At 39.9% G+C, this 19,313-nt stretch overlaps 3 protein-coding genes across 4 annotated transcripts; 1 reads left to right on the top strand and 2 right to left on the bottom strand.

Moving 5' to 3' along the window:
* Positions 1–4,794: 4,794 nt before the first annotated feature.
* LOC126792300 (glycine-rich cell wall structural protein-like) lies at positions 4,795–6,031 on the bottom strand. The gene is made up of 2 exons (XM_050518757.1): positions 5,953–6,031; positions 4,795–5,684 (listed from the first exon to the last, which is right to left on the bottom strand). The coding sequence occupies exons 1-2, from the start codon at positions 6,029–6,031 to the stop codon at positions 4,795–4,797; spliced, it is 969 nt and encodes a 322-aa protein (XP_050374714.1).
* Positions 6,032–7,317: 1,286 nt separating this feature from the next.
* On the top strand, positions 7,318–8,128 carry LOC126790413 (uncharacterized). Its single transcript, XM_050516632.1, has 2 exons — positions 7,318–7,619; positions 7,880–8,128. Exons 1-2 carry the CDS (start codon positions 7,432–7,434, stop codon positions 8,025–8,027), a joined length of 336 nt encoding a protein of 111 aa, XP_050372589.1. The 5' UTR covers positions 7,318–7,431; the 3' UTR covers positions 8,028–8,128.
* An 815-nt stretch (positions 8,129–8,943) lies between these two features.
* Positions 8,944–14,805, bottom strand: LOC126790363 (protein kinase C-like 1). 2 transcript variants are annotated; one of them, XM_050516575.1, is made up of 13 exons: positions 14,081–14,787; positions 13,360–13,774; positions 12,628–13,276; positions 12,250–12,290; positions 11,891–11,959; positions 11,548–11,648; positions 11,325–11,403; positions 10,971–11,069; positions 10,784–10,852; positions 10,592–10,641; positions 10,421–10,502; positions 9,995–10,089; positions 8,944–9,521 (listed from the first exon to the last, which is right to left on the bottom strand). In XM_050516575.1, the coding sequence occupies exons 1-13, from the start codon at positions 14,512–14,514 to the stop codon at positions 9,395–9,397; spliced, it is 2,310 nt and encodes a 769-aa protein (XP_050372532.1). In that variant the 5' UTR covers positions 14,515–14,787; the 3' UTR covers positions 8,944–9,394. The 2 variants fall into 2 exon arrangements, 1 of the variants encoding a protein (XP_050372532.1); XR_007671715.1 differs by having other exon boundaries at positions 9,479–9,521; positions 9,995–10,100; positions 14,081–14,805.
* Between the last annotated feature and the right edge of the window lie 4,508 nt (positions 14,806–19,313).

The raw sequence follows: 19,313 nt of genomic DNA, 5'->3' as shown, positions 1-19,313 counted from the left end.
TCAACGTTTGCAACTCACGTGGTTTTTAAATTGGCCGTTTTTGGGTTACGTGGGACCCCAATAGCACTACATTGTGATTTTTGACCTTCAAATTTGGAAAACGGACCTCGGAACGTCAAAATTGACGTCGTTTTTCCCGGTTACTGTTCTGGCATTTCCGGAACGTTTTTCGGCATTTTACCGGCGTATTCGCCGCCTTCCGGCCATATTCCGGCGTTTCCGGCACCGCCACCCGGTTCCTACCAGCGTCCCCTGTCGGACCTGAAGTTCCAGCCTTCATACCGATCAGTTTCCGGCCGCCGCCGGCTGTTTTTCCGGCAAACGGTGCCGCCGGTTTCCGGCGAGTTTTTCCGACGATTTTTTCGTCGTTTCTCATCATTTTTCAGGCCTATTTCCAGCAGTTTTTACTGCCACGTTTTCTCAGTCCAAATTTCACCCGGTTTTGAGTTAATTTGACATGGTTTTCCGGTTAATTTTCCGGTTTTCTCCAAGTCGTTTCATAGCTCAAACGATTTTATTATTATTGGTGACCACCCGCACCAAATGGAAGGTTTTCCACCGTAATTGTTTGGTATTCAATTGCTCTAATACCATGTTTTTCCAACTCTTAAGTTGAAGAATGTAGTTCTATTGTCATGTGATACATTCGATGGGATTGTCATTTGTTTCAATCCCCCCTCTTACAATATCCTACGGCGTATTGTGTAGAGAAGTTCACCGCATCGTTGACTCTCTTAATCTTCATTTTGAGAATGTCCCGCCGTGAAATCGAGTGTCTTGCTAATTGCGTAACCACCCACACTGTCCTACGGCGCAGGTAGTTGTTTTACGGATCTCGTGCGGAGATTGTGTTCTATATCTTCGTGCATCGCTAAGTTTTAAAGGCCATACATGCCAATGATGGATTTTCATCTTGATATTTGTGTTAAGAATGGAGAGGAATAAATCTGTCAGATTTCATTGACAGTATCTTTTTCAAGCTTCGACACTAGCTTTGTTAGCCTGCAGACATAGTTTTGCTTGCCTGCAGCAGTAGTTTTATGTAACTCAAGATTCTTTGAATCATGGGTTCGGTTTTACTGTCTTCTCGGATTTGACATGATCGTTTTTTGGTCATTTTGAGCAAGATATGATGATTCGAGTTCTTTGAAATTCACATGATCATCTATTTTCATGTTGAGGAAGCGATTGGAGGACCACCTCACCTATGCTCCACATGGTGAGGCCGAGCCTATCTGTGCCAAGCACGGTGAGGCCGAGCCTGCCCCTTTCGGCGGCTCCATGGCATTCATGCCATTGGTGGCGGCATCCCCTCCTTCTTGTGATGCTTCCCGTGTTTTCTAATGCCTCCATGACAATCTCTGATGTCAATCGCTCATTTTACAAAGCTTGTTCTTTTGCTCGATTTCAAGAAAGTCCTTATTTGCTAAGGCTCCAACCGAGAACATTCCATTCTTACAAAGTATTTAAGGTGACATTAGTGGACCCTATCCAACCGAATACGGACATTTTTCGGTATTTTTATGGTATATGTTAAGAGCATCGACGCGTTGGTCACACGTCGCTTTGCTTTCCACAAGAAATGCTGCATTTGCTAAAGTTTTTAGCTATGATCATCATCCTAAGGGCTCACCACCCTTCATATCCTCTCAAATCTATTCGATTGGATACCGTTGGAGAGTTCACTTCCACGACTTTGATGATTTCGTTTTGCATATCTACTGGGATCGTCATTGAACATATTATTCCTCATATTCATTCACTGCACGATCTAGTAGAGCTCGGACTTGGTTATGGGTACTAACCTGCCGATTTTTGCATAGGGATATGTAATGATGTTGCATGCAGCGACACTTATTCGTTTTAGACCCACAACTTGCCAAGCGTTTAGTGCGTACCAGATGGTCACTGGATACGGTCCCAACGTTCTTTTCACTAACGTCTATTTGGTTAAAGTTGTTTATGTGTCTCTATTGTAGTTATCTCAATGGGTCTACTTGAAACGATTAAGTATTCTAGTTGGTTATGATTTATGAATCACCAACACTTGTCCGCTATTTCCAATCTACAACCGTTGATCTCTATCCTGCGATATTAGCAGACGGTCACTTTGATGAGACATACTTCCCGTCGTTAGGGGGAGATATGGAATGCTCCCATTCCGGTTTTAACGCCAGGAATTGACGTGGTGTGGCACTATGTCTCATTAAGATCCCGCACTACTCAAAGTGAGCAAATGTGCAACGCATTATCTACCTCCAGAAAGTCAAATATTCGATGCTCAATGACTTTATTGATATTGCGAAAGTGACGAGATCGCACATAAATGCTGTGATGTGCCGGTAAGGTTGGAACTCTCAGAATATGAGAGAATTTCATATGACCTGGTCCTAGCACCGTTGGCACCATCCCTGATAGTGGGAAGGAAGCCGGCGATGGCACCATCGTACGCTGTGGTGTTGTCGGCGCCCGTGGTATTGCATCACAAAACAAGGGCGGAAAACGTAAAGATGGACTAGTAAGGGTCATAGCTTCGGTCTTGGCTCCTGCCTAGATGAGGGGGAGACCATTATTCTCTGGAATCAAAACCAGAAAGAAGCGAAGTGCGTAGGCACAAGTATTTCGCTCATCATCAAGAGATATTCTCTAAACATGTGTATCAACTAAGTTTCTGTAGGACGCTACAGACTCATTTTGTTGATGATTAGAGAAGAATAGAAATCTCACAAATTGATCGTATACATCGCGCGCATGTGTTTAATGGATTGATCTCCCATAATTGATGATGTATTCGCTTATGCTCTTATTCCGTTGTAAAGCATCAACGATGAGCAACTTGACCGAAGTGGAAAGACTGAATACAGGCTGAACTAGACTTGTTATGTTGGTCGTTGTTCATAAGTGTAATGAGAAAGATGAAGTCATGCGATATATGCAGAACTTATGGCGCAAAGATTGTCTCATTATCCTAGTATTGACTACGATGAGTTATATTCTCTCGTTATGGACATAATTGCTTTCCGCTACTTGATCAGTAGTAGTGTCCATGAAAACTGATTTGCAGCATATGATAGTGGTCATAGAATATCTGTAAAGGGATTTTGACACAGATATAAGAGTGCCCGAGGGACTTTAAATGCCTCCAGACCACGGAGAGCTTATGTAATTAGATTGCGACGTTCGAGAGAACGTAGTACAATCGGTTGCAAGAACTCATACCCATATGTGTTCATATGAAGCTAATTCTTGATTCTCTATTCCGTCTAAGTATAGATGATGAAGAGATTCAATGAGCTGTACATTCATACATGTTAGTGTTGTTGGGACACTATTGCTTTCATTATGACGTGATTAACTATGCGCTTATGCATTGTCATTGGACTTGCATTGCTTCTTTGACATGGGTTTAGTTCTACACTTAGTGAACCAACACAAATCCTATCCACACCAACGCCGCCAGTAGCTCCAGCAACATCAACGTACGCCTTGGTGTAGCAGTCGACATTGGTAGCGTAGATGATGCGTACGGTTCTGTCTTGGACCAAAATCAGTCCTTCATTGGTCCATTCCCCCATTCTTTTTGTGAAAGACACATTAAATGTGACAAATCAGAATATGTCCAGTTTCTTAGGTCAACTTCAACGAGACCTACATGAAAGCTCGCTCGATGCAATATGGTGAAATTAGTACCGTTGGAAAGGCCTATGTGTCTAATTTCGAGGAACACCAACCATTTGTTCATAGCTATCATATTGAGTGAGTTATGGTTGTTTTAGCAAAGTAGGACAGTTCTGTCCGGAAATTTGCAAGTCAGTCAACTTCGACAGAGCATTGTGAACTGCTCCGTTCGGATTAGGTTGTGAACCTTATGTCACTGGAAAGCCACGGGTGTCTAATTTTCAGAACATTTTACGGTTCACTGATACCTATTTTGACGAAGAAGTTATGGCCATTTAAGTGAGTGAAAGTCATTCTATCTGAGAATCTGATTTTCATTGCAAACTCTTGTTTTTAGTTGTTATGCAATCATGTTTCCTAAGATCTAAGTTTGGCTAAGTATAGCATGAATGATCTAAGGATGTGTGGTTAGATTAATGATTAATCATTGGCCCAAGACTACGTTTGAGAAGCATGTAATGAATGTTGTATACGTTGTTCTTTGTACTCCATGATTATGGCACTAATCAGGGAGAGTTGTTTCGTAGACTTCAGGGGGAGTCTACCTCACATGATGCTATCAAATGTAGACGGTGCGTTGTGCTCTTTTTCCCTTCGATTAAGCTTTTATTTTTACCCCAGAGGTTTTTATATTGCTTGACAAGGTTTTTACCGAGGCAACGATATGTGCACCATGTAACCTAGGCATGCGACACAAGGGGGAGTGTTCCGGGAGAATTACTATTCTACCCTTGTGTGTGTCTTAGCCTAATAGGTTTCTTGTTAGGAGATAGATTAGCATCTCCGTAATAGATTAGGACTCCGAATCTTACGGGATTGTGGTTTTGTAATGCCTATATATAGGCCCACATATCATTCAATAATACACAATTATTTCATCTTGAAACACAAATATAATAAATCCGATATATCTCAATATATCTCTTTCTATCTTTATTTTACAAACCTAATACAATACTGATAACCATTATTTAGACCATTGCGTTTACATCTCTCAATTAGTATAAGAGAATATATACGTGATACGATTTCCCCATGCACAAAGCATACGTATTGTCTGGCACGACTTTTGCATGCTCTAGCTAGCTAGCTAGGTCACCTCAGTGGCTTGGGGATTTAAAACCCACCACCAATCCCACCACCAGCTCCACCGCCTCCTCCGAATCCTCCACCGGCACCACCACCTGCTCCTCCTCCAAAACCGCCCCCAGAGCCTCTGCCAACACCGCCACCGACACCGCCTCCCCCACCAACTCCTCCTCCAGCACCAGCACCACTACCACCCCCAAAGCCACCACCAGCACCGCTTCCTACCCCTGCTCCTCCTCCAACACCACCTCCAGATCCTCCACCAAAACCTCCCCCGCCACCACTTCCTCCACCAACTCCTCCTTCAACACCACCACCTTTACCACCTCCAAAGCCACCACCAGCACCGCTTCCTCCCCCTGCTCCTCCTCCAACACCACCTCCAGATCCTCCACCAAAACCTCCCCCGCCACCACTTCCTCCACCAACTCCTCCTCCAACACCACCACCTTTACCACCTCCAAAGCCTCCACCAGCACCGCTTCCTCCACCAATTCCTCCTCCAACACCACCACCTTTACCGCCTCCAAAGCCTCCACCAGCACCGCTTCCTCCACCAAATCCTCCTCCAGAGCCTCCACCAATACCTCCACCACCACCGCTTCCTCCACCAACACCTCCACCACTTCCTCCTCCAACGCCACCACCTTTACCACCCCCAAAGCCTCCACCTGCTCCACCTCCAGAACCACCCCCTATTCCAATGCCACCACCTTTACCACCGCCAAAGCCTCCACCTGCACCACCTCCTAATCCTCCACCGCCACCGAATCCCCCACCAGCACCTCCACCAGCACCACCTCCTACGCCTTCCGAGAACGTTTCTTTCTCAAGCTTCCTACACTCGGCTATGGCTACAACCACCACGAGCATCACAGCAAACACTGCAACAAACTTAGAAGACTTCCCCATGTTTCCTCAATTTGAAAATGCAAAAGAAAGGAGCCTGTATCGCTAACAGTGACTGTTTTGGTAGCTCTCGATTATCTGAAAGTTAGAACGAGTATCGAATATTTATAGTACTATCCTTCTATAACTTAGAACAGTACTGTAGGAACGAGCTAGCTAGTGAAGACCACGACTACTCGTCTACTCCGTGGAGTAATATTAATGCAGGCAGTTGAGAGATACAAGAAAGAGGACTTCTGCGACACTTTGATTAATGAAATGCTGAGAATTTCAAACTTGAAGGTTGAACCTCATTTTGAAAAAGAAAGATCGAATCATAATTAGCCGGTGCATTTAAAATGCTGTACTCCGGCATGACAACGTAGTCCCAGTTCTACTTCTCAACCACTAAGCAATAAACTCGATCCATTTTCGATAATTTGGAAACCTGAAAGAACGTTCTGCATGCATGAGATCATATCAAATGTATGGAGTAAAGACCTGATCAATTCAGCTGTACTATAATTACTTAATGCCTTGAAGTTAATCCATGTGATTTTGATAATGATTGGAAAACAAATTCATGTGATCGCTCCCATCAGCTAATGTCGAATCAAAATATTCTGGTTCTGAACCATCAACATTTAATTCGGTTACTTATGGGGCTAAACGTATCATGCATGACAAATTGACAAGCACGATCTAATGTCTAATTATAGGATGATAGGATTTCAGACTTTTCAACAAATTATGAGCTTAAATTCTTAAATAATATAATTGAAGTGTTTGACAAATAAAAATTATAGGTGATTGTATGAGAATTTCACACACACCGAGGCAAATTCTAAAAGTTATAAATTGAAGTTTCTGATTCTGAGGAAATATTATAATCTATTTATTACCTTTTACCACACTTTTTTAAACTCACCACATTTTTATACTAATATTCACCAAACATTTCAAGTACTCACAACTGATTATTCTTACAGTTGCAGCTCAGTTGCAGCTGATTATTCAATCAGCTCAACTACAGTTGATTATAAAAAATTCATCTCGAGGCCAAACTCACCATAAGCCTAGCTAGCTATAGTGTGCTCAAATTCCACTTGGTCAAAAGTATATTGTATTTATCGTTATGTATGGTAGTAGTTTTCTTGTATGTGAATTCGAATGAAATGGATATCTTCCATAAATTGATGCTAAATAATACTGACTATATGATGTTTTAGTTTATGTGACTGAAATTCACATCATAAATTTGGGGCCACAGTCTTTACTTGCAAATATCACCGACTCTATATACAGATAAACCCTTTATAGCCAATTATGTGAATAGCGGGTTCAAAGCGACATTTATATTAAATTAACCGAAGTTAACATTCGAACACATGACGTGGGGTTCCGCATCAAACTTTTCCGTAATGAGACCGTAATGTAACTACTGAGCTACTTATCTTTGAAAATTCAATAAACTATTAAAGAAGGTAAGAAAATTGAAATTGAAATGGAAGCTATGGCTACTTGTCAAGGCATTTTCTTTTTTTGGTTATGAAAAAAGATATACTGTAAAGGCATTAGGGTGTAAAATAGATCTCGTGTCATAATAAACCCGTAAAGTTGGGCCTTTGAAATCTTTAGCTTCAAGCCCAGTTTGAACCCGACACAAGTCGTCGTCCTCAAACCAACAGGGGGTAAAATCTAGGGTTTTATCAATTTCACAGAGAAAGAAAGAGGGGTTTTGCAATTGCAGAAGCAGAAGCGATAATCAGTGAAAAAATGGAGGGAGCAGGAGAAGAAGGAATTGATAGGATGGAAGACTCCAAGGACTTGCGGCAACAGAGCAAGGCCTTCGATAAGCTCACTGACCGCGTCGAAGATCGCCAGCTCGACTCCACCCGTGTCCAGGAGGCCATGGCTTCCATCGCCGCCACCTCCGAAGCCGATTTGGAAGCCATGCGTAAAAGGTCTCACCACCATTCTCACCCCCTCTGTTTCTTTTTTAATCTTCGTTGAATTTCAGTCTCATACTAGTTTTACTAATTTTAACTTATCAGTAATTTATGAAGACCATAGATATTATTATGTATGATATTGTTGCTAATATGATCGAGGGGTGTATAAAGATGTCGAATTGCTATGTAATGTGTTGAGTGAGTAATGAGCAGTAGACTGGGGGTTTTGTGCATAATGTAGCTCCAAGTCTAAGCTGGTTAAAATTATGTAGGGAGAAAGAATTGGCGACTGTGAAGATCAATCCACGCGATGTCGAGATAATTGTGAATGAACTAGAGCTGGACAAGTTGGTCGCTGAGAGGACCTTGAGGGAGCACAAAGGTGATGCTGTTGCCGCCATTCGACACTTGCTTCTGTAGAGATACACTGCCCTTTTAGGGCCTATGAATATGTTGCAAGGATTTGAGTTTTCCTGTTTTGATTGCTAATGGGATTGGAAGATACATTAATGCACTGAAATTATATGCAATTCTTGGTCTTCGCTTTTGGCTTCAAAGTAGTTTTTCACTTTGTTGTGTGAATGAGTTTTCGAGTTTTGATCGCTGTTTGCATATGGCAGTGATATATGCCAACCTTGGTCGCATGATTGGCTTCGATTGCTCTTTGGGATCTGTCTATTGTCAAATTTTATTCCAGGTTTTCAGTAGCAAAACATGGTTTGTCCTAACAGCTCCCTTCGCCATAAATTTTTAGGACAGAAGGTAGTCTTTCCTGCCCGATTTCATATGTTGCCCATGGTTGGCCTAACCTTATCTTAGGTTTGAGTCTGGATCCTCAGTTGAAGCTTCTGGTGCTGATCTCAGGTCATGCTTAAAAATGCATTTTAGACAAAAGGCTTTTAGACAAGACATAAAAGAATTTGCTATATGAGTATCGTCGAGTTCTAAAAGAGTAGCAGACATAATTCAATTTAAGCACCGTCTTCGCCATGACATAACAGTTGCACTTAGAAAGAAATCAAACTATTCTTTACGCTTTCGGGTTTGCCTCAAATGGTATGTCGCATCATCATCCAGTAGTGGATACATGTTCATCAAATGAATTTAGATTATTGGATCCAAATGATAGTGGTTTGTAAAGATAATCCAGTCACTTTCAGCAATGCGAAGTGCCAGCTCCCAAAGCATGTCATACACAGGCCTACTAAAGCACTTGATTTGCAGCAACTAGATCCAAAGAGAACAATTACACCAAAGTGGTAAATCCTTCCTTTCAAAAAAAAGAAACCCAAAGTGGTAAATCCTAAAGATGAGTAGAAATAGAACAAAGAGTAACTAAGCAAAAAGAAATTATCCACTATATTTACTCAAATGAATACTAACTGTAAACTATTTACTTTTCTCCCCTTTGTACAACAATTTTGTCCAAGTGGCGCTGAAACTTTCCCATCATATAAGATAACAAAATGGGGAGACATGTAATCCAAACAGACATGACTCCCTGTCCTACACAACACCACACTCTACTTTGAAGATAAATTTATGTCAGTGAATAAACAAGCATCATACAACCAACCCATCACCATCTAAATTTAGGTAGCTCACATCAATCCATCTCACTTTGAATCCTGTGGTTCCAATACAACAAATCCCTCTGTGGCCATCTTTGGTGCAATACCGCTTGCCATTAACAAGTCCAAGTAGCTCAAGTTGTGGCTTGCTTTATCTTCATCCCCAATGTGGCAAATGAAGTAATGAAATCCTATACACAGAGAAAGCTTGGGGTTCTACAATTCTTTTTGGGTGCTATCACCTGCAGCTGAGCGCGCTGCTTGGAATTGAAGAGCGTATTGTTTCTGCAGATCTCGAAGCTTTTCCAGCAGCTCTTGAAATGTTGGCCGCAAAGCAGGATCACTGGTTAGGATGAAGTTGAAATGAGGACATTAGCAATTTTATCAAAGTTGAAAGGATGCTGTCATATGAGCCAAAATGCTAAACCGCAATTGCTATCAAAAGATAGAAAATCATTCTAGATTATGTCCAGAATAACATCTGAAATGCATACGGATATATTATTTACACAAAACTAACAAGTACAACTATTGCACTAAGCAAAACAGAATAATGATTGTTAATACTGGCTAGAAATCAGGGTACTGCAACTAATAATAACTATACGCACTCATCAGCATATGTAACACAGAAAGATGGGTACGAACTTTCCAATTTCAGAAGTCAAGTAGGGCAATTATCGTAGGAATGTGTATTATCACGACTTCACAAAAGTTCATATAAACTTATCAAAATTCAGTAGCATTTCACATAATTCAAAATTAATGTTTGGATCTATCGAAGAAAAAATCATTTAAGTAGGGAAAACATTCCACCTTTGCCAGCAGTTCTCAATTAACGATATCCACTGCGGGTCAATATCTTTTGGGATCTCTAGTCTTTGGTTCATGAACCCTACAGCTCCAATCACCTGCAAGTATCCTAAAAAAACTGTTGTTCATATGTGCACGTGCATAGGCTTTATAAACACGAGAAAACAATACCAGTAAACATGCTTGTTTCATTTTAGGAGAATTGAGATAAAACAAAAAATAGACAGTGTATGGGGCCAAATATGTATCAAATCAGATTCAACAACTGCACTGTTCAAAATCAGATATCAAGAGAAAGCAATAAATATTACAACTTTATTGATTTATCACAGAAACACTCAGACCACAGAGAAAACAAAATCACAGAAATGCTGTTCGAAACAGTTCCTTTCAATAGTGTCTTAGTATAAATTTAAAAGAAAACAATACCTGCATTGAGTTTAGATTATCCCATGGGATCTTCTCGGTAACGAGCTCCCACAATATCACCCCGTAGCTATATATATCCGACCTGTACATAGCAGTTATTATATGTAAATCCAGTTTGGAAAAACCAGAAGGAATAAAGACACTAAATCCCGATGGACAATTAGAACATACTTCTCATCTGACGGTTCATTGCGTAGAACTTCTGGCGCCATCCATTGAGGCTACAAAAAATAATAATAACAGACTTTCAAATTTAGCATCAAATAGTACATCTACCAATCCAGAAAATAAAATAAAGTAAAATAATCGCAACTGTCAAAGTCCTTAAATTAAAAAGAAAATAGTGAATGCCAAATATATTACCGTTCCCCTCCCTGTCTTGGTTGTCAGAAATGTTTCATGCTTCAGACGTGAAAGACCAAAATCACCAACCTGGTCAGATATATTACATGTCAAGCTTTGACTTACGATAAATTCCACAAGTTATTAAAATAAAAAAAGACAGCAAAACATCAAATGGTGAGAGAAAAAAACATGACCAATGGCAGACCTTGACAGTCCAGTTTTTATCAACCAGGAGATTTGAAGACTTCAGATCTCGATGGATGATCGGAGGGTTAAAATGATGAAGATAATTCATGCCTCGTGCCTGAGGAAGAGAAAGAAATAATTTATGAGATCACAATTCCAAAAACAAAAATGATGATGCAGGCATGGATCAATGCAGTGGATATTTATCCGCCCACATGGCAGTGTGGGATAAAATTCTGGAACTTACTTTATGGACAAGAAGAAAATGAAAAATAAGGACTGATTTTGAAACAAACAATCAAAAAAATATTACAATCATCTATGTCCTTTCTTCTTTTTGTTTCGCATGGGAGTTGGGAGTTAAAAAACTTACTATATCCAGAGCCATATGGATACGTCGTCTCCAGTCTAGTTTTGCTGTACTTCTTTGTAGTAACCTAAACAAACTTCCACTGCATTAAGTGAAAAATATAGTAAGCCCAGGAAGTATATTAAAAGGTGGTGACTATTATACAGTTATACAGGTTAAAACTAGAAACAGAGTTTACAAAGACTTGAAATTATACAGCTTTCGGAAAGGGAAATTGAGGACAAACCGTGGGAGGAACTCTGTTACAATGCAAAGACGCTCGGGAGAAGTCACAGCTCCCATGAAAAGCAGAACATTCGGATGTCGAAGCCTTTTCATAAGAGATACCTACATAAACGACAGCACAATGTGACATCAGAATATACTAATCACATAACCAATATAAAAAATCTTATAAGAATATTTTGTAAACGTATGATATGGTGTGGTCAGGATTTCCACGGCAATAAGTTCCTCGTAAGATTTAAAACATTCATGAAGAGAAATCTTCACCATGTATATTTCAGGCTTTCAAATTCTGAGCTACTGCACATAAAGATAGTTTAATATTGAGCAGCTAAGATTCACACCTCTTGTTTGAAGGAAAATATCACATCTTCTGAATATTCTTGCCTGGAGAATACCTTGACAGCAACATCCTGAAATAGCAAAGATGATTAGAACAGAACACAGACCCCACAATGCACCATCACTTTTGACATATGTTCATATACTAAGAAAAAGTTCACTTTGTACAGCAAACACATCTACAGCTGTCGACATAAAAACTCAATGTTTAGCAAGACAGTTTATTAATTTTTGGCTGAAGCAACACTTGGGAGCAGTGTTTTTGCTATGCAGGGTAATTACAATCTACATATAGGGTAATTGTAAGTCAAAACTTCAGCATAAAATTGAACTTAGCTATAGAAAGAGAAAAAGAACATACTGATCCGTACCACAGACCATGGTATACAGTTCCACATGAACCTGCAGATGGGAGACAAATAGAAAATTATATCAGAGACCGAGCAAAACAATAAATAATAAAATCAAAGGGAAAAGGATCTAAATGGTATGTTTAGTCCAGATTACCAATTCTGTGGCTACTGTAAAATGATTATCAGATGGTTATTATTAAATATCAAACCCATCCCAATAAACAGTGTAAATAATGTGAAAACAGTGATTGATTTAGGGAAGATAAAGTACATTTTGGAGAATTCATTTTAACACCTTTGGTCTTTGGTGTTTAGAAATGAAATATCAATACTGCACAAGAATACTATGATCACCGGCATGCACTGGTAACTTAAGACTTCATTACCTTGCCCAATCTGTTCTCCAATTATCAAGTCTTCCCACAAGATTTCGTAATCCAAGCAATCAGTGTCCACATCTACCTTATTCACAGTACTGCTGGTGCTTCCACAGCTGCTGGCACTGCCTGTGCTGTTAACATTGATAGAGGAATTCCAGGATCCTGAAGCCTCATTAGTTGCATGTCGATTACTGTCATTTGCATGATTGTCAGGTTTTAAACCACCACTACTCTTATGTGAAGCAGTATCATTCTCTTGATCATTATGCAACCAAGGCCAAACAAAACGACTGGACTTAGGCTCTGACCCTTCTTGCTCATTTCCTTTCCATGGCCAAGTTAATCCTTTCTTACCAATCCATGCTTCTGCCTTTGAGGATATTACCTTGTGGATTGGCGGTTTTCCTTCACTCTCGTCGCCAGAATCTCTGAAGGGTTTTCCAGGAGACTTCTCATCCATCTGGGAGAACACACCAAAAGGAGACGGAGCTATATCTCCTCTTGGTGTGCTAGCCCCACTAGAATTTGCATCCTCCCGATGGTCAAAATCTGAACCGTGATCAGAATGATGACCATCTACGCTCCCACCTTCTCGATCCACATAGTTTTCACCTGCTCGAATTTTTGACTTAACTTTGCTGCTCATCTTGGATGCCTGTTTCACAAGTATAACAATCAAGACTCAAGGTACACAATGCAATAATAATTTTCAGAAATACAGAAAATGATCACACTGACCAAATTTGTAATTTTTGATGCAATTGCTGTTTGCAGGGGCTTCTGAGGATCAAGACCAAGTTTATTTGTAACAGTAGCTTTAGTACGACTGAAGCTTGAATCTGGTTCAGGGTGCGAAACCCCTGACAAAGGGACCTTCAGTTCTTGAAATGGCCTCGAATCACTTGACACACAAATAACCCCAATGAAAGTGCCATCATCGTCATAGAATGGAGTATTCGTCACAATAGCAGAAAACCTCTCCCCCTTTTTATTCTTGACAGGGAACTGCCCTGTCCAGCTCTCTCCCTTGGTGACCCTTTCGATTATATTATGCCCCACAACATAGTCCTGGGGATCTGCCAAGAATTCCACGGGATTCTGCCCCAGAGCCTCTGCCGCTGGATAACCATATAAAGCTTCAGCAGTTTTGTTCCTACAAATTCCAATCATCCCACATTCACCATTACAAAGAGTCCTAAGATAAAACCAAAACCCCAAACACAGAAGTTTTATACGTAAACAAATCAATGAACCTATAAAACCGATTTGACAACAACAACAACAACAACAACCTATAAACATTTTTTTGGTAATGAACAACCTATAAACATAGTCAAACACCATTCAAAGTTTCAAACCACCACCATTGCACATTTGCATAGACAATAATCCGAAAAGTAACCGAAACTAAAATTTGCAAGATCAAGTTGTTTAACTGAGCTGAGATGAAAGAACTGACCAGTAGATTATTCGACCATGAGGATCACAGATATGCACAGACTGCCCAATAGACTGCAATATATTCAGATACTGCCTATCCGTAAAGTTCACCGCCGACGACCCACTACCACCTCCACCTCTAAATTCATCGCTGCCGCCAGTGGGAGGATCATGGCTGCGGCTTTCCCTCTGCAGCGGCGAAGAATGCCGGAACGAAGTCGACCCTTTCTTCCAAGCCGCCACATCTCCGCCGCCGGCGACTCTCCTCCTGGGCACAGACGAGAATCTGGACCGCTGCGGCGACACCGAGTGAGCCCTGGAATGCTCCGACTTAGCCTCAGACGACGGTGAGGTGTGGCGGAGCTTGCACATCTCCTGCTTCAGACTCTCCTGGCCCTCCTCCAGCACCTGGATCTTCTTCAGCAGCTCCTCCGCTGGCGGCGGAGCTTCCATTGAAGAAAAAAAAATCGAATCTTTGACACAAGAATGATCAAAACTCACAGCTGGGATTCATGGGTGTGTCTTGGTTTGAACTAAATCCTCCTCCAAACCCAACTTGAAGTGAAAGAAAATGATGGGCAGACAGTTATCCAGAGAGACTTAAAACCAAAAGTATGGGGGTTTGAATTTGATAAGACAACAGAGAGTCAATAAACTGATGAACTATAATAAAGACTCCATCCTTCTTTCTTTCCTTCTTTTCTCTCGCTCTGCTCTTGGTAATTAGACAAGTCAAATCACTTCGGCTTTTGATTTTCTGAGTGGGAGGTTTTTCGTTTTTGCTTCTCTCTCTCTCTCTACTCTATTGTTTTGGGCGGTTTGCTGTTTTATTAGTTTCTCTTTTTTTCTTTTTTTTAATCCTCGTCGGTATCATCATCTGAGTTTTGAGACACCAGAAGTTATGAGCCGCAACTCTACAAATGATTGGGTAACGCGCTCAGCAGCGGCCGTGGTTATGTAACAGCCAATCAGTGAAGAGCGTGGAAACCACCCAAACATTTGGGTGAGCCCACTCAAGCAGCCTTTTCTCATTTCCCTGCCTTCACTATTGTTTTCTATTTCCACTCCTCTTTTCCTCCCTTCCACTCCATAATTTGGAGTTTCTCGGATGAAGCCAAGTGTTATATTACTCAATTTGCAATTTCACCTACAAGTCATACAAATTCATGTACCATAAAGTTCTTCCACTAAATTGTGTTTAAAAATATTGAATCAAGTTTACCTTGAGGTTGGGATTACTTAATTTGCAATTGGACCAACTTATAGTTAACCTATGAAGGCAGTGAAATGTATTGAGAAAATTGTTTATTACAAAGGGACAGATAAGGTTAGGTCATGAGCTAATCAGCTTGGGAAGGTTTTGCTTCATAGTTCATACATATCACAAGAAAAGTGTGCATTCTTTTTTGTCCAAAACTGTCTAATCATCATTAAAAAATAAGTATTTGACTGATTAGGAAACTAAATCTAGAGAAGAATTACTCCATAAGTGGACAAGAATTTTTTGTTGAAGTAGTCTCTTCTCTTCCTTTTGAAGCCAAGAAAGTTCATTGAACCTATGAACTAAATTGAGGATGCAGAGGTTAATTGAGTGTTAACTTTGGTTTGCTCAAAATTTGCATTATTAATATATTGTGTTGTGTTTCCTTATATCTTAAATTTATTTGTATTTTTGTGTTTAGGTTGATGATTGATGAAGTCCTTAATTTTAATTTAGATGGTTATACATAATTAATTGTTGATGTAAATAATGAATTATCACACATGTTTTATGTGTATCGTGATAATCGTTACAATCATTAGAAGGACGTGACAATAAACACTAGAACAATAAGTTGGTCATACTTAAAAATCGTGATTGAATCTATTGACAAAGATGATACCGGAAAATATGATGAAAAGTTTATTTTCATTATTAGATAAATAAAAAAGCTAATCCATCCATATAAGATAAAATCTTGACGAAAGATGAGTTAGAAAGAAAACAACCTGAAAACCCCATGCGCCTTTGTACGTGCCAAACCAAAGCCCCAAACAGAGAGAAAACGTGTCCCCCCTTTCGACCGGCTGCTGCTGGCGCCTCTCACCGCTATGTCTCGGTTCAGGTAGGGATGGCAGTGTAGTTGTGGTGGTGTCAAAGCAATTTTCCTTTTGATTTGATCAATTGGGTGTCAGGGCAATGAGCAGTGGTTTCGTTTCTCTAGTGTGGCTTCGTGGCGAAGGAGATTTGCTTCGATTTTGACCTCTTATGGTTAGATCTGACTTGGGTTTGTTCTCTTTGTTGGTGTCGACATCTGTGTGTGGTGATGCTTGCTCCTTTAGTTCTTTGTTGCTCTCTTATTGGATCTAGATCTGGAAGCTTTCTTGGCTTCTAGAGGCTCAAGCATATTTTTTTTCTTGTTGGTTGAATAACGACAGCCTAGACTTGGCGGTTTGCTCGGAGTTCGTCTCCCGTGTCTCGCTTCCGCGCTTCCTTTGTTGGAAGTGGCCGGTGGGCGTTCTAGTTGCTTTGGTGGCTCGGTGACGACCACTCTTTCCCGCCAGAGGTTGCAGCTTCTACCACCATGTGTGGTCTTTCCTTATTCTTCCTTGCACCTTTTTTAACTGAGCTAGTTCCTGTTAATTTGGATCGTCAGAGGTTCTGGTAAAAGGCTCCTAATCGCCGAAAATCTTGTGCTTGGGTTCAAGCTGCAGGGCTAGTTTTAGTCATGTCCTTATCTTATCGTTTCGTGTCATCGTCTACTTTTTTTTTTTGCATATTTCTGTTGTTTTAAGTTGTTTTGTTGTGTCTATACATATTTCCTTACTAAAATCTGGCGGACTGATCCTTTCTGTTGGATTAAGTCTCAAACTCGTTGTACTTCCTCTTCAGTGAATGAAGTAATCTTTGATATAAAAAAAAGATAAAATCTTGACACGAGAAATGATCCAAACTAAAACTATACCGATCCCTCTCCTTAACGACTTATATAAATCGCTCGCTTAAAAGAAAACTTCAAATCACGGAGTCAAAACGATTTTTCTTTTTTTGGATTGGGATTATATATATAGATGTATATTAATCTCCACATGCAAGAAGTGAGTTATTGTTTGGTATTTCCTCATGCGACAGTTTCGGTTGATGAAGCAAGAAGTGAGTTGCTTCAAGCCTCTGTTTTTGGTGCGAATGCTCTTCCAATTAGAACTTGAAAGTTATATTACGCACACAACATGAAATAGACGTGCAATCACACAATTTTTGTAGTGAAAGGGACAATGAGCATAATCACGTTTCCTTCTTTGTTAAAAAATATATATTTTTTAACCAGCATTAGAATTTCATTTCATCCCACAATTACAACAAAGAGAAGTCCAGTAAACAAACCAAAATATTGAACTTTCATTTCATCCAGAAATTTATTACAAAACATAACCAAAATCTATCATCCTATTCTCTGATTTCTCTTTGAACCCTAAGCCTATTCTCTCTAAACATAAACCTAAGACTCTAAAGCCTTTGTCCAATAAGCTGTTGCCGATTTAGTACTCTCACGACCCAAGCAACCCCAGCTCTCATGGCAGCCATTGCGAGGCCATGTGTGCCTTGCGGCACCATGCCATGACCAACAAACTAAGGAGAAAGAGAGTGTTTATTGTGGTGGCAGACAACTCAGCCGCCCCCCCCCCCCCCCCCTCCCCAGAACCCCAGAAAATCGGAAACCCATATGTAGCCAACCGTCTAGTGGTGGGTCCAAAGCACCAGCCGCAGAGAACACAGCCACACATAAGGTACTTATTAGTTATAAGTTTATAACCAACACACCGTCATAGTACTCGGAATATCTAACTGGGATTATCATGACGCAATGGGTACCGGAGCTGTGTGGGTGGCCATAGGATTAGCTTGGAGCCAGAAATAGAAGAATTCCACCACAAGCTGATAGTAGTTGTCTAGATTTCTAACCTCTTCCCAAATACATTTGAGGGCAGCTAGTACCGCTTGAGGTGCCGGATTTTAGGGACAATAATCATAATACTTTACTCATACTAGTGAGTCGTGACACTTCCATTGTTCCCATGAGTGTTAAACTCAATCTCTAATCTAACCTTTTTGTATCTCATACTCTCATAGTCATATATATACGGTCTTGGCTGCGGAGATCTGCACTAATGGTTTTGGTGCAGATTCTATTTTTGCACAATTTTTTGATCAAATTTTCTCATTTTCACCGTATAGTATTTAGATAATATTATGTAGATCAGTTTTGCAAAATTTTAGTCAATTTAGTCATCGTTAAGGCCCTCAAAATTGCGTTTTTCTGTTAAAAACATGAATGATTTATGTTTGACAGAATTTCATCCGTCAATTTGTTTTTTGATTTTAAGGGCCTTAACGATCACTAAATTAGCTGAAATTTTATAGAAATAATCTACACAATATTATCTAGATACTAAACGGTAGAAATGAGAAAATTCGATTGAAATATGGCAAAAAATGAAAATCTGTACTAAAACAATTAATGCGGACCTCCTTATTTGAGAAAAAACTTATAAAAACTTATAAAAACTTATATATATATATATATATATATATATATATATATATATATATATATATATATATATGACACCTAACCCAGCATATAATAACTGATACTGACCCATCAAGTTGACTCGATCATAATAGCTATTTTAACTTATCGTTATTGTGATTTTGGATTTTCCCTATTCTTTTTCTTCATCATACAGTATGTGTCCATATATATGTCCACTGTTATGGTTCGTTGGCTAGCTGGATTCATGGATCAAATTCAAGATTAATAATCATAAAAAAAAGGTATATATCCGACATCACCATCTTAAATCTCGAACCATTCATCAGGTTATACACATCCAACTATATGGGACAAATAGCTTGATTAGGACATGCAGTTGGCTCTGGGTTCCATCCATCCCAAGGATAATTTAAATTCTGATGAAATATTAGCCAGAAAGCTGGAAAATGAACATTTAGTAGTGTACCCTAATTGGCTGAAAATAAAATGGATCTGGATTATACTCTAATCCAACCGTCATTTTTACAAGTTTGTACATTCCATTTTGTTCGTCGTTCAGCTAATCAAGTGGCTCATAGATTGGCTAAATCGGCTATGTTGTCCCCTAACCCTTTTCTCTGTTTACAGGCGGCTTCTCCTTAGTTGCTGCATTGCGCCACTATAGATTGTGTTTCTGAAGTCTGGTAGACTAATCCTTTATTGTTGGATTATTGTCCT

Source organism: Argentina anserina, chromosome 4 (assembly GCF_933775445.1).
Source record: "Argentina anserina chromosome 4, drPotAnse1.1, whole genome shotgun sequence".
Lineage (NCBI taxonomy): Eukaryota > Viridiplantae > Streptophyta > Magnoliopsida > Rosales > Rosaceae > Argentina > Argentina anserina.
Note: the sequence above shows the minus strand (reverse complement) of the source record. Positions and strands in the feature narration are given on the sequence as shown.

What these genes read in the sequence shown, in the direction of transcription:
- LOC126792300 (XM_050518757.1), bottom strand. Translation starts at nt 6,031, where the DNA reads ATGCCGGAGTACAGCATTTTAAATGCACCGGCTAATTATGATTCGATC. An exon ending in AAATGAGGTTCAACCTTCAA is followed by an intron (nt 5,685 to 5,952) that starts GTTTGAAATTCT and finishes TTTCAAATTGAG; the next exon opens with GAAACATGGGGAAGTCTTCT.
- LOC126790413 (XM_050516632.1), top strand. Translation starts at nt 7,432, where the DNA reads ATGGAGGGAGCAGGAGAAGAAGGAATTGATAGGATGGAAGACTCCAAG. An exon ending in TTGGAAGCCATGCGTAAAAG is followed by an intron (nt 7,620 to 7,879) that starts GTCTCACCACCA and finishes AAAATTATGTAG; the next exon opens with GGAGAAAGAATTGGCGACTG.
- LOC126790363 (XM_050516575.1), bottom strand. Translation starts at nt 14,514, where the DNA reads ATGGAAGCTCCGCCGCCAGCGGAGGAGCTGCTGAAGAAGATCCAGGTG. An exon ending in ATGGTCTGTGGTACGGATCA is followed by an intron (nt 11,960 to 12,249) that starts GTATGTTCTTTT and finishes TTGCTATTTCAG; the next exon opens with GATGTTGCTGTCAAGGTATT. An exon ending in ATTGAGAACTGCTGGCAAAG is followed by an intron (nt 9,522 to 9,994) that starts GTGGAATGTTTT and finishes CATCCTAACCAG; the next exon opens with TGATCCTGCTTTGCGGCCAA.